Here is a 13,422-nt window from a genome sequence, read left to right as displayed (position 1 = left end):
AATCCTTCCAATTATTTCCTTGAACCTATGTGTCTCCATTTCTGCTGATCAGATGGAAATAGTAGTTTCAAGAGAACCATTTCAACAAAAGGCAGGTAAAGCTGACAACTGCATCAGTTTCCTCCTACAGGACCTCATCAGTGACAAAACTGGTTCTAGGTAGGATGACACTGATACCTGGACTCAGTGCAACAGTTATTTTATAAATCAGGGTAATGCAGGACATCACTAATCTGAGTGTTTGGGTTCACAGTGACCAAAGCCCTTAAGCATTCACTCATGTTTAGGTGTGTGTATTATAGCAGGACGATTCAAGCAGGGCTTTTTCCTGGCTTTTATATCTTTAGGCCATACCATTTTGCATTTTGGAACCTCAAGCCAAATAATTATGAGAGATATAACCCAGGGCCAGAGTGAACACAGAATAATAAAGGAAAGGAAAGGACCTGAGAGATTCAAAAAGGATAGCAGGGGTAGGATAAAACATAACTTAGCACCAGATCAATTCCACCAGATCATTAGGATCAGCTCAGGTCTGTCAGGCCTGTGCCTACCAAGCTGTACCTTGTTTCTCCTGGGGTTTCACATGAGGAGAAATGCACATAAATGCTACAGTGCAGTTTTCCATGGCATGTGCTGGCAGGTAGTGCAGTGAGGAGAGGGTTTGCCTCAGTAAGGATTGATTAAAACTGGTCTCAACTTGCCAAGTTTTCCTAAAGTCCAGAATCCATCACAGGGAAACCTACACAAATGCCCCTGCAGATTTCTACAGCAGGACACAAAGCCTCTTGTCTTTGAGGTCAATAACAAAACTGCAACTGTTTTCAAATTTCAACCATGCTGTAGGCTCTGCTCCCGAGGCAGCTCATCACCTCTGTCAACTCACATCGCGTTTTTAGGCACTTGAAACCTTTCTCTTCCAGGCAACAGGAACAGTGAGCAAAGGAACAAGAAAAGACATGTTGGTAAATGCCTTGTGGAAAGGAGAGATGGCTGGGGGAGAGGCACTCACGTCTGCAGGTCTGCCTGTCATCCCTGTAGTATCCCGGGGAACAGAGCGGAGCACACGCGCCCGTGTGGGACAGAACCAGGCTGGTGTTGCAGGAAGAGCAGGAGAAGGGACCCTCTGCAGTGCAGGTTTTACATGAAGGGTGGCACCCTGCAGGGACAGCAAAAACCAGTGTTTCTGTTCAAGGAAAAGCATGTCTCAGGGCAAGTTCCACAAGCTTCAGCAGAAACACTCTCCGAGACGGAGAGTAGGGATGGTGAGCACCCAAAGTTCCTGCCAAGTCTAAGCCCTCAGTGGAGCATGGTGCTTCCTGCCCAAGAAAGGATCCTCTCCCTTCTTTTCTCTTTTTACCCTCTTCTCTTCAACCTCCCCTTCTCCTTAAGAAAAGCTCTTACAGGGTCTGGCCAGGACCTGTCTAACAGAAGAGTGAGAAAAGGGCAAGTATGTACCTCCCTCTCACGCTTTCTCTCAACTAGCTTCAGGTCAGATCCTCTTTGTCTGTGTAGGAACCATTTAGTGCTTTTCTGACAGTTCCACACTTCCCTGAAGATTCACATCCATCCCTTCAGCAGGAATTGCACTGAGGGAAACCAGACTATCTCCATGCACCCTCTCCCCATTTCCCTCATGACTTCTCAGGCTCATTTCTTAGTCTGACCAAAGAGATTTAAAGTATCACAGTGGCTGAGGCCAATGTACCCTATTGCTTTCTCCAGAGAGGTTACATACAAAATTATCAGTCTGTTTTACTTCTTGGCAGGCCTTTAGCTAAAGATTGATGCCATCATTACATCTGTCATGATAGGTATAAAATTAATCATGAGTGAGAGTGGGCGAAGCAATCAGAAGTGACCACACTGAGCTGTGCTGGGGATCTTAAAAGCCAGGACAAAATGTCCTGCGAGTTGACACAGTCCGAATAATGCACAACTCCTTTTAAATGAAATCTATCAACCAAAGGGAAGAAATGTTATCCCTAGGCTTACATTTCCAGGAAGGCAAAAGCTCTTTCTCTCAGGGGCCTTTCCAATCAAGTGACACAGGGTATGTTTCATACAGCTCTGAGATCTCATTTGTCAAAAACAGGTAAATAAACACACAGCTCCCGGAATGCTGGAGAGAACCTTTGAAATATTACCCACCCTAAACTAGATGAGGAAATGCCACTTCCTGCCAAAGGAGCATCTACATTGTGCTGAATTTCTGGTTTTGGTTCCTTTCTCTGAAACTAAACTGCAATACCCTGTGCTCGGTTTTGAGCTTTACCATATCTCTGTCAGCCATAGACCAAGAAAAGGAACCTGCTTCCTTCTAAGAGCCCAAGGAGTATCAAGCAGCTCAGACAATGACTGGACTATGAAACCACGTCAACAACAAAAAGTGGAGGAGATGCAGGGACACGTAAGAAAATAAAATGTGCCACAGGTGCTGCATCCATCACACCAGCCTAAAAGGCTGAATGAAATTGGCTTTCTGTTTTAGGAGCTGCTACAACCCATCACCTTCTCGGCCATTACTGTAGCCTCAGTAACAGACCTTAGCTAGGGTGATGTTCCATCTCAGGCTGCAAAGCATCCTGAGAAACCCCTACCAGCAAGAGAAAAAAAATCTGTTCCAGTGCAGTGTCGTGCCAGCTGGACAAAGCTTCTCTACTGAACAGGAATCATTCCATGGAGCTTCTCACAAGGACCCAGGTGGTGCCCTGCAGCTACTGGAGGTGTGTGTAGGAACCACTCACTTTTGCAGGCCCCGTTCTCGGCGTAGTGTCCCGGAGGACACTCAGGGAGGCAGTGATCCCCCAGGAGCAGGTGACGGGCGTTCTGGCACTTCAGGCAGACGCTGCCGGTGTCCCGCAGGTTGGCCACGCACTGACGGCAGAGGGGGTGGCAGTCTGGAGGGAGGAGGGAACAAGGGACACTGAGCACGGAGGCACAGCACAGAACTTTGCTGAGAACTCCAGGAGGGTGTTAGGGATGGAACTCTGAGAGCGCATCCTGCTACCCGAAATTCCCACACCCAAGGAGCATTCCTTTCCTCTTGCCTCCTCCTCATCTCATGCTCTTCCTGAGCACCACAACATTTTCACTTTTCCTCTGCATCCCTCCTGCCTCATTCAAGCATCCTCTTTCCCATCCTTAAGTGAGCTTGGGAAAGCTTTGCACAAAGCCAGCTCAAAGCCCTTTGCTTCCCAAGACCTTTCTCTGATTTTGGGTGCCTCTGCCTACAGGTTTCTCTTTAGCTCCACTGGAAGCCTTAGGCACTCACCTCCCTCTGTTCCCACCGTGGAAAAACGAGGAACACAACCTGTACAGCTGTATGACCTTCTCCTGTACTTCCTGCTGTTCACATTTTCCCACACAAACGAGACACCCATAACCCGAAACAGCCACTGCAGCCCTCGAAGCCAAGCCAAGAGTGGCATCGGAGTGCCTCAAAACCTTTTCCTTTTTCCATTTTTCCCCAGCAGGACACAGGCTTGTGTCTCCTGACCTCTGCCTGAACTTAAGTGCTTCAAAAGTTGTGACAACAAGCTTTTTGTGTGCACAAAGGTGCAGTGTAAGGCAACCTGGAAGCCAAATTAATCCTCATTATGGTAATTGAGAAAATTAAAAAGGAAATGACAACTGTCTTGAAAGAAATGTAATAATGAGGCTTGATTTGAGTACCTGGCCTCTTGTCAGATTTCTGCTGCAGGTTCACCTTTCTGTCTTTTGTCTCCTGTGACAGCACTACTACAGATTGTAAGGCAATCTAATTTTACAAGCTGAAGACAGGCTCACGTCAGAGCCTGGAGGAATTCCGCATCCATAGCTGCAGGAGCGCGGCAGCGGCTGGAGCCTCGCCCCAGCTGACGTCTCCTACATGTCACACACAGGTGATTCTTACCAAACACTGCTGCTGCAAAAGCCCAGAAGCAGCTCAGAAATGGATCCACTCCTGACTGCAGGCAGGGAAAGCAGCTGCCTCCTTCACCTCCTGCTTCTACAGGGTATGTAATCCATCGAGTTTCTGCCCCACGCTCTCAGCCTTGGAGCTGGGGAATTAACAGCCAGAGCTGGGGTAAAGGTGTGCAGGAAGACTCTGTGCTTCAGATAAAAGCAAAGCAGCACCTGCAGTCATGCTCCCAAACTCAGTGACCAACCTCAGAACCTCCTCACAGGGGTTGGTTGCAGCTCACAGGGGTTATTGTTCTGCAGCTTCCGACTGTGCAGGAGAACAACTCCATACCCAAGGCATAAATCCCATGAATCTTCACTGCCAAAGATCCCAGACCTACACTGACATTGGAGTGGAAAGACCTGCCATCTCTCTGGAGTCCCTGGAGCCAGAAAGGATCACATGCAGCCCACCTTAAGGAGCAAGGACTGTGAGATCATCCAAAAGGCCCTGAGCACCTGTAATTTGTATGCATGGGCCTGGAGGTGGGGTGAAGAGTTTTAGGCACATATAAACAATAAAATTAACATATATCCAATTAGTTTTTTTCTACTTCCACGTTTACCTGGTAATATGTCAACTCTCCTTACTGCTAAAATAATATTCCTCCACTTTAATCTCTTGCTGGAGCCACTGGTCTCTAATAAAGAGCTTTGGCAGGGTATAATGAGTAACACATCTGGTTGAAAGGTTTCATAAACAGAGCATAAAAATGAAGCTGAGAAAGTGTAGGGTATCAAACAGTCAGTATCTGCAGTAAAAATCCTAGATTTTCCCAAACTAACATTTAAAAATCTAAGTATCTACAAAACTCTGTGCTGCTGCAGTGGAGTTTTCTCTTTGCGAGCCTCTTTTTTTTGCTTCCACGAGAGGAAAGAGTTTTCCCAGTTACTGTTTTAGGATGAATCAGCCCCATCACTCTCTTGTTCCTTTGCAAGCCTGGAGATCAAAGCACACACACCACCAACAAAAACCCCAGGGCTGACGCTCATGGCGAATTTGAGGGACATTGGGGAGCGAGTGAGAGAGTGAGGGAAGAACTGAAGTGCTTTGTTTAGGGAGAGATGATTTCACTTTTTCCCAGCAGGCTCCCTTTGAAGCGAGGACTAACAGAAGGGGGATGTTTTCTTTGTGCTTCTCAGTAACACCCCACAGCCCTACTTGTTTCCTGCTTCTGCCTTCTCCCTGTCAATCCTCCCTCCAGCTCAGCCAGCGGGCACGTTACAGCCTGTGGCATTTGGGCTTTCTGGAGCCTTCACATCCCCAGCTGGCTGCAGGTCAGTGCAACACAGTTAGCTAATTCCCTTAGACCCCTTCCAGTATCCCAACTGGATTCTTAGGGAAGTCTGTCACTACTTGGCTTGTAGTCCCAATGCCTCCCTCCTCATCTTCCTGAGACTGCTGACTTGGCTCCCACTGTCCAAACAAAACGTTTTCCTGCACCCCTTCCACCTGGCTCTGATTTCCTCTTTCTTCACCTCAATGCAAAAATAACCCCCATCACCTTCCCTATGACTGGTCCTCCTAAAAAGCAACTTTCATTGCAAAGTAGAATGGAATTACTTACATAGATTTCCAGAGTTACTTGACTTCCACACACTCTTTAGCTTTCTCTTAGCAAATAAAGCAAGAAAACAGTGCCCTTCCTACACAGAATTTATCTGTTACAGATTGTTTTAAGACAAAAGAGGCTGTTGGGGAGACAAAATCATTTCTGAAGTGTTTGTGAATGCTCACAAAGGAAACCAGAGGCATTTCTGCCTCTCAGCTCCACCATTTGCTAAGCAATCACCCGCTCATATTGTTTAAACACTTCTCCCCTCTTAGGAGCTCTCCAGAAAAGCATTTCCTGATGCAAGTTTTGTGCTGAACTCTAAGGTGAGGTCTGAGGCTTATGACGGAGCATGACTTAAAATCAGGGCTGAAAACACCACACGCTTTACAGGCACCCCAATGTGCAAAAAGTCTCTGGTATCTTACAGTAAATCCAGAAAGCAAATCAGTACGGTTGGTTTAAAAGGATACACAACGTTGACCAGGATTTTTGCCTTGTTTTGGTTGTTGGAATGGTTTTTTTGTGTCTCTTTTCCAAGACCTGGAAGGGAATCTGTCACTCAAACAACCAAAGTGAATTCTTGCTGAAGTGCAACCGCATTTGCAGGGCTCTGCCTGCATCCTGTGAGAGCTTCCCTAGGCAGTGTGAGGTGGGAGATCCAGCTGGATGGTGCAGGGCACAAAGGAGCCCAGACCAAAGCAGGGAAAGGATTTTTCCTCCTCTGGCAGCTCAGCTGCTGATTCTGTAGGAGACTGCACACCAGTGAATTGGTGGAGCTAAGCCCCTCTTGCTCTGCTCAGCAAAGCTCCAGCTCTCTGTGATGATATCAATGTCTCTCTAAAAGGACAGCAACAGCTCATTAATTTTACAAGGAACTGAGTATATTTCTTGTTGTCAGAGTGTCCCTCCTGGAATTTTAAGAACAAGGCAGTAAAGCTTGTTACAGGCCCCCTCCTGAGCAAGCTCTCCTGGCTTAGCTTTGAACGTTTTCCCAACTGCATGCAGCCTAAGAAAGCAGGGCCTGCGGAACACGGGGATTGGGAGTTCCCTTGCAGCTGGAAGATGCAGCTGGAAGATAAGACTGAGCTGTGGGGGATTCTGTATCTGTGGGTGTTCGCAGTTTTCTTTCCCTCCAGTCCCTCTGCATTTGTCTAATTGCCCTTCCATGCAGTCAGGATGAAAAGATCAACAGGGAAGCTTCCAGATCAACAAGGAAACTCAAAATCAGAAAAGTGAGGGCAGGGGTTTATGAGCAGGACAAGACTTTTAGCAATGGTTGGGGTTTTTTGGACTGGTGATTGCCAAGTTTCCTGAAGCTGAATCGACTTGGACAAGAGGGAGAGGGAAATCACGGAGTGTTTTCGAACTGGGAAAACAAAACCCACGGAAGCTGTGGGACTCAACAGGGGATGGCTAAAGTCTCAAACACATTCCTGTACATACACTTGGGCTATAAAATCAAATTAGTCAGTTGAGCACTCTCAGGGAAGAACTGGCACAAATTCTGGGTGCCCAAAACAGAGCTCAGAGACTCATTGCTTTTTTGAAAGTTTAGGACATTTTGTCTTTCTTCTGCTTAAATGTGAAATGCTTATTTGATTAACTGCTGAAAACAAGACCTTTTTTTTTTCCTATTGACAAGGCGAATGTTCCAATCCTCATTCAGGTAACATGCACAATAACACCATTAATTCCCAGGCAATGGTTTGGAGTGACAGTTGGTTTTCTCCAGCCTCTGTGAAAGGTTTTCCCCTCCAGGTCCATAAAGCATGGCAGGTGACTATAATGCACAGCAGGCCCTATAAGTCGTAACACAATTCTGCCTGGAGGGTTGGGAATTAAAGACAAATGGGAAGATACTTGTAAAAATATATTGCTTTGGGAGGTGAAGGAAAAAGCTTTGTTAGATTCTGATGCAAATCATATCTTATGAGAGTGTCAGGGGTTTTAATGTTCTCTTTTATGGGACAGCTGCTCTTTAACTGATAATTAATAACTTGCAAGGGCAAATTGAGCATTTCAATCAGTGCTGAATGAGAAGAATGAGTGAAACTTAACAACCTGGATGGGGAGCTCTTTATCTCTAGGAGAACTGGCAACAAACATCCTTTGCTTAAACACCAGACATAATTTTAGCTCAAAGAGCAACATGCTTCAGGCTGCAGATCCGGGGCCAAAGCAACTTTTTTGTCAAGGCAAAAAACCTCCGTTGTGTTCCTCTGCAAGGGTTCTCACAGCTTCATCGATGCATCCAAGCACATGGACACTGAAAGTTCCCATGCCACAAGGAATGCCCTCCACACTTCCTGAGGGAACCCACTGCTTCCAGTTCCTGCCCAGCTCTGTGACATCTCCCTGATCACCTGGGATTTGGGGAGCAGGCTAATTGGTCCATGACACCAAAAAGGGGGATAATTAAAGCAGCAGAATTAACCCTCCTCAGAAAGAATCCTGGTTGGCAATAAATGGTGCTAAGGTTTTCCCAACGAAATTTACAGCTGGAAGGCCACTTTTCCACAAGAGTTCTTTCATAGGGAGCACAATGCAAATTAATGGGGAAATAAGATGGAAGAAATAAAGTGCATAGAGCTCTGACATGCCAGGACATGAATAGATACCATTGTATCCCCTGAAATTGTACAAGGCAGAGACACCTCTTCACACTGAAGTGCTGAATTATTTCCAGATTGTAATTATTTGACTGTATGAAACATCTTCATTCCCCAACCTGAATTCCTAAGGAGCTGTACAGTACTTTTAGGATATTTTCCTGCTCCTCACGCTTTCTTTCCCTGCTCTTTTTGCCTCTGCAGAAAAAACAATCACTGTTGTTTAAAAGGAAGAAATGGTTCATAGAATTAATCTGTGGAGAGCAAAGAAAATAGTCTTTCATAAAAAGACTACCCAAGACACAGATGTAAGCAAAGTGAAGTCTCTGTGAAAGGGAATCATATTAAACTGAGAACAATAGCCTCTCAATGGATATATTCATTACATCTAAATGCATTTTTCCTTTTTCTTATGATTCCTTATCTCATTTGGAACTGTTCAGCCTGGATTAAGCCTCACACACCGTAGCTTTTTTTGACACAGAAAAAAAAAAAAATAAAAGGCTTGATAAAGCTCAGAAAATGTTGGAGCAGTTCCCAGGATATGTTTATACGTGTCTGTGTGACGGATTAGAAGCGATTTTTCTTTTTAAACAGATAAATGCAATCAGTGGTTTCAGATGATGGGCTTAAGTGCAGGCACTGAGCACCCACACAGCATAACCCCCATGCAGAAATCCTATTACCTCCCAAAAATGCACACAGCAACACTTACTGTGCCAGTTTTTCTTTAGGGCCCCATAAACTGCCTCTTTGGATCACAAATTTTAACTTAACTCCTCTTCCTGAAGGTCTGAGCAGGACCTAAGCAGCTTTCCTGGCAGTGTGAAGGAGCAGGTTAATGGCACAGACACAGATCATCCCACAGCAGCTCCCCTTACTCACCCATACAATACCCCACCAGGTTGAGGTACTGCTCCTCCTTGCAGCCCGTCCTGCACTTCCCACGATCCAGAGTGGCATGGGGATGGCAGGTGGAGCATTCCCAATCAGAGGGGCCATGGCATGTCTTGCAGGATGGATGACAGGCTGGGTAAGAAAATCAACACTCCTGGTTATGCTCGTGGTGCACCCTCTCTCCTCCCTCCCCAAAACACCAGCTCCCACCATCATTCACTCCTACAAAACATGGGCATAAAATGGTCTCATGGCACCAGGGACTGCAGGGCTGTGGTTTGGAAGGCTCTTACATCCTCATTTTGAACAAACAAGATGAGGAATCTGTTGTCAGTTTAAAAAATGTGATTTGTTCCCTACATTAATCAAGGTATAGATCTACACACAATATAAGAGAGAGAGACTGGCTCTGTTACTCCTCCCTCCAGCATATCCTTGTGCATATAAAAAAACGAAAGTGGGATGCACAGGGGAGATAAATTAAACTTCTCTAGGGACTGTAGGAACACCATTGTGGAATGAGTTTGATATGCATGAGAGGAAAACTGAGGAATGATTTCTCCACCGAGCCCTCCCAAACTGAAGCCTCTAAAGCAGGAATGCCCTGCCAGCTCATTAGCCATTCTGTCTGCTAAAAGCTCAACAAAGAGATGGCAGAGAAAGTGGCTTAAGTGAGCTCAAAAATATTTCATGGACTGTTTCTCTGTCCTTCCAGCTTTAAAGACAGATGCAAGATTTCCATGCTACAGATCTGAAGGAGATAAAAATACTACAGCTAACAGTCAGTAAAAAATTCTTAAAAACTACTTTCAAAGCTCTTTCTGAATAAAAGGACACAGCTTGCAAGATGCCACTTTCCTGACACTGACATTTAAGCCTGAAACCACGTAAAGCAGCGCTCAGCAGTTAGCTCTAAGGTGGCAGTGCACACCTCAAAACTGATGAATCTTTACAATGGCCTGCCAAATAAATCTATTTATAAAGTTGTTCCTTGGCTGAATAAATTGAATAAATAGAGTAATGGACTTTAGAAAAGGTTTTTCTCTCTAAATTTGAGGCTTTGCCTAATAAAAGCATTTTAATTTTCGGTGCTGTCCATTAAAGAGTCTTTTCCACAGCACACAAGCTAGGAACACCATTCTGAAACCAAGCACGAAGTATCTTCAGGGAAACAACCCCGAGGAGAAAAACGGAGTGTAATTTATGATTCCAAGTGTTCATCTCTCTCCCATTAGGAGGAGATTCCATTCCCTGAAATTGGACTATCCTATTCTCCCCTGAAAATACCTAAACAGCTTCATAAAAATCTGTCAGCATCTCTAACTGCACTGAGAAATGCAGGCCGGGAGGTGCAGGGCACGAGAGGCAGCAGGGCAAGCTGCAGGTGCACTCACAGGAGCAGCGATGCCCGCGGCCGAACAGCCCCTCGGGACACGCGGGGAGGCACCTGCCCGCCAGCAGCACGTGGGAAGCCGGGCAAGCCGTGCAGTCCTGGGACGAACTCCCTGCGCAGCCTGCACAGGAGGAGTGGCACTCTGCAGGGAAGGGAAAAACAAGGACACACAGAAAGCCAAATTAATTCTGGCTTATTTCGCTTGCTACTGCCTCAAAATATGGCCAGATTGCTTGCTTCTCAAGGATGACAGGAAGGTATTTTTCCTTTACAGGATCCTCTGCTTGTGAGAGGTAGAAAGGAGTACAAAGTAGAGAGCAGTTCCTGAAGATAAGGAGCAAGCACAGACAGCTGCATACTTAATATTTCTTTGCACCCACACAGTTAATTACTGAAATGAAGAGCCGAGCTGCCCAATGCCGTGTGATGCTGTTGTCCTCCCTGGAAGAGCTCTGGGGTTCTGCAAACTTACCAGCTGCTGAAATCACCTTCTGTTATCACCTGCAGTTACTCAAGGCAGGGTTTTCTATCATCAGCCATTCTGGAGCAAATATCCTCAGAGGTGGACTGGCCACCTGAAGCGAACGCTCATCACAGGGATGATCCAGCACGAATGAAGAGTGCAGTTAAAAACTGCACTTCTTTCCTGGTACTGGACCCAAAACCAAATCATCTTCAGCTAAGCCATCTGATTAATAAATAACAATATATAAACTCACTAGCTAAAAACCTCATATTTACTAGAGCAGCAGCTGGAGGCCACAGTTTCCAGTGTGTGAGTTGAACACAAACTTCTGGACTCTGGGGAAACAAGAAACAGGGCTGGACAGAGGAGATGAAATGAAACAGAATAATTTATATAACTACACTTCGCTGGCTGCCAGAGAGATCTTTAAGGTGCCTTCCAAGCCATTCTGTGACTCTACAAAACCAGCATTTTGCCCTACATATGAACAGGCTTCTGTTCTGCACAGTGTTGTGGGTTTGCGTTTTCCAAAATGTTCAGCCTACAAACCTTGCGTGAGCATTTTATAGTGAGAGCTCAGAGTCTGACATCTTGAATGCTCACCTCTTTCTACAATAAGTCAAACTCCTACTCTAATGCCACCAGTGACACAGCAGAGCCAAAACCACGAGGGCTTGTGCTGGGATTCTTGCCCTGTGACATAATTCAGCGCTGTCACTGAGCTCTGCTCAGGTGTGTTCGCCCACCTGAGGCGGGGATTTAGGGATTCCTTCACACAGTTTCTACACCACGACCTGGACTCAGCCAGGAAAACCCTTTACCTGCCAAGGAACAGCCACTGCATGGATTGTACACTACACTAATGCCTTCAGGAATCAGTTCAAAGTACTGGGTACCTGTCTAGGGCACTGTTTAAGACAGAATCACTCCACCAAAAAAAAAAAAGAAAAGCCACTTCTTCCTTTTTAATATCCTCTAAAGCAAAAAAACGAGCTTACACTCATTCCACTGAGCTGAGACAAAGAGATAAAATCAAAATAAATGGACTTTAAAATATGTCCACTTTTAAAAGATAGGTTTTTTCAACAGGAAGAAATAGCCATCAGTAGTGTTGTTACTATTGTTATTACTACTACTTTACTTAAGTCACTATCTCTCTGACTGGTGGGAAACCACACATATCCCCAACATACATCACATTACCCACTTTTCCAAGCTCTAGCCTTCAAGGAAATGCTTCCTAGTTGATATTTCAGGAGACGTGATGGCAGGGCATGTAGCAGAAGAGCTTCCACAAAAGAAAACACTGCTGTGGGATGTCTTGACCTGCTCCAAGGGCTAAGAAGGAGAAAGCTCAATCTTTTTTTGAAAAGGATTTAAGGATTGATCCAGCTTCAAAGTAAGTCAGTGCTAAAAATCACGTACCCAGCTTCAATGGAAAGAAAGCTACACTGAGCTGAGCAGGCTTGAACACAGGCACTTAAAAAGAAAGTACCAGAGTCTTTTAGTCACGAGTCTTATGTAGATTACATTTTCCCTCAAAAGTACTAGGACATGCCATTTTGAAAGTTACAGAGTTTAAACACTGATGGGAGGCACAGGGCTCCCAGCACATACAAATCAAACATGGTACAAACTCCCCCCGAACACCCAAACCCCAGGGCTTTGAACAGCTGTTCTCACCTCTGCAGACTCCTGTGCTATCCACGTGGAACTGGGATTGGCAGTGGGGGAGGCAAAGGCCATGGAGAGCTCCTTCCCTGGGCAGATGAGGCTGCAGGACGTCCTCGGGCGCCCGGCATCGCAGGCACTGCATGGCCCCTGGGCCGGTGCAGGAGCGGCAGGATGGGTGGCAACCTGGACACAGGGGGAGAGAGCCATCAGAGCCACAGCTCTGGGACAGCTTTCCCAGGGAGAAGGCCAAGGGACAGCTTTCCCAGAGACAATGACAAGGCCCAACAACCTGTGCTTTCTACAACAGAACAGGAATTTTAGAAAAATACTTTGACATCGTTCCCCTCACCCCCGAGGAACAGCTCTTTTCCTGAGTAAAGCTGATGAACAAATAAAAAACTGCAGCCCCATGCCACAGGCAGCCAATTCTCCTTTAATTTCTGGAATTGCCACAGTGAGCTCCATCTCACTGGGAGGGACAGCAAGAAATGACAGTGTGAAGGGCTCACACGAGGCAGAAATTCACCTTCCGAATTTTCACTTTTCCCACTGCTGCAAAGATGACCTCAGTCTTTGCAAATCTACCAGATGTATGTGGGATTTCATGCCAGGAACATGTGGAATTTCATACTAGGTATATGTGGAATTTCATACCAGCTGCACGTGGAATTTCATCCACTGCTTAACTCATGTTGAGAAAAACTTGGAAGCAATGTACATTTATTTCAGCAGCATACACCAAAAAAAGAAAAACATAGTCCCTGAAATCACTAAATCCTGGGGCTGTGAAAGCTGAAAGCATGTGGGAAAATTCACTTTTTCTCAAAGCAGGAAAATCAGCAGGAAAGGCAGGAATTAAGCACTGACTGGTTCAGCATAGGA

General features: G+C 45.8%; 1 protein-coding gene across 5 annotated transcripts in view; it reads right to left on the bottom strand.

Annotated features, from left to right (window-relative positions):
* Positions 1 to 13,422, bottom strand: part of FRAS1 (Fraser extracellular matrix complex subunit 1) — a 114,853-nt gene that overhangs the window by 42,425 nt on the left and 59,006 nt on the right. For all 5 annotated transcript variants that reach the window (XM_069012427.1, XM_069012426.1, XM_069012429.1 and 2 more), the window contains exons 17-21: positions 12,550 to 12,723; positions 10,402 to 10,542; positions 8,996 to 9,139; positions 2,748 to 2,900; positions 1,013 to 1,159 (exon numbers count right to left, since the gene is read on the bottom strand). In XM_069012427.1, coding sequence (XP_068868528.1) covers positions 1,013 to 1,159; positions 2,748 to 2,900; positions 8,996 to 9,139; positions 10,402 to 10,542; positions 12,550 to 12,723 — 759 coding nt within the window. The remainder of the gene's footprint in view (positions 1 to 1,012; positions 1,160 to 2,747; positions 2,901 to 8,995; positions 9,140 to 10,401; positions 10,543 to 12,549; positions 12,724 to 13,422) is intronic.

Source organism: Aphelocoma coerulescens, chromosome 4 (assembly GCF_041296385.1).
Source record: "Aphelocoma coerulescens isolate FSJ_1873_10779 chromosome 4, UR_Acoe_1.0, whole genome shotgun sequence".
NCBI classification, from domain to species: Eukaryota; Metazoa; Chordata; class Aves; order Passeriformes; family Corvidae; genus Aphelocoma; species Aphelocoma coerulescens.
Note: the sequence above shows the minus strand (reverse complement) of the source record. Positions and strands in the feature narration are given on the sequence as shown.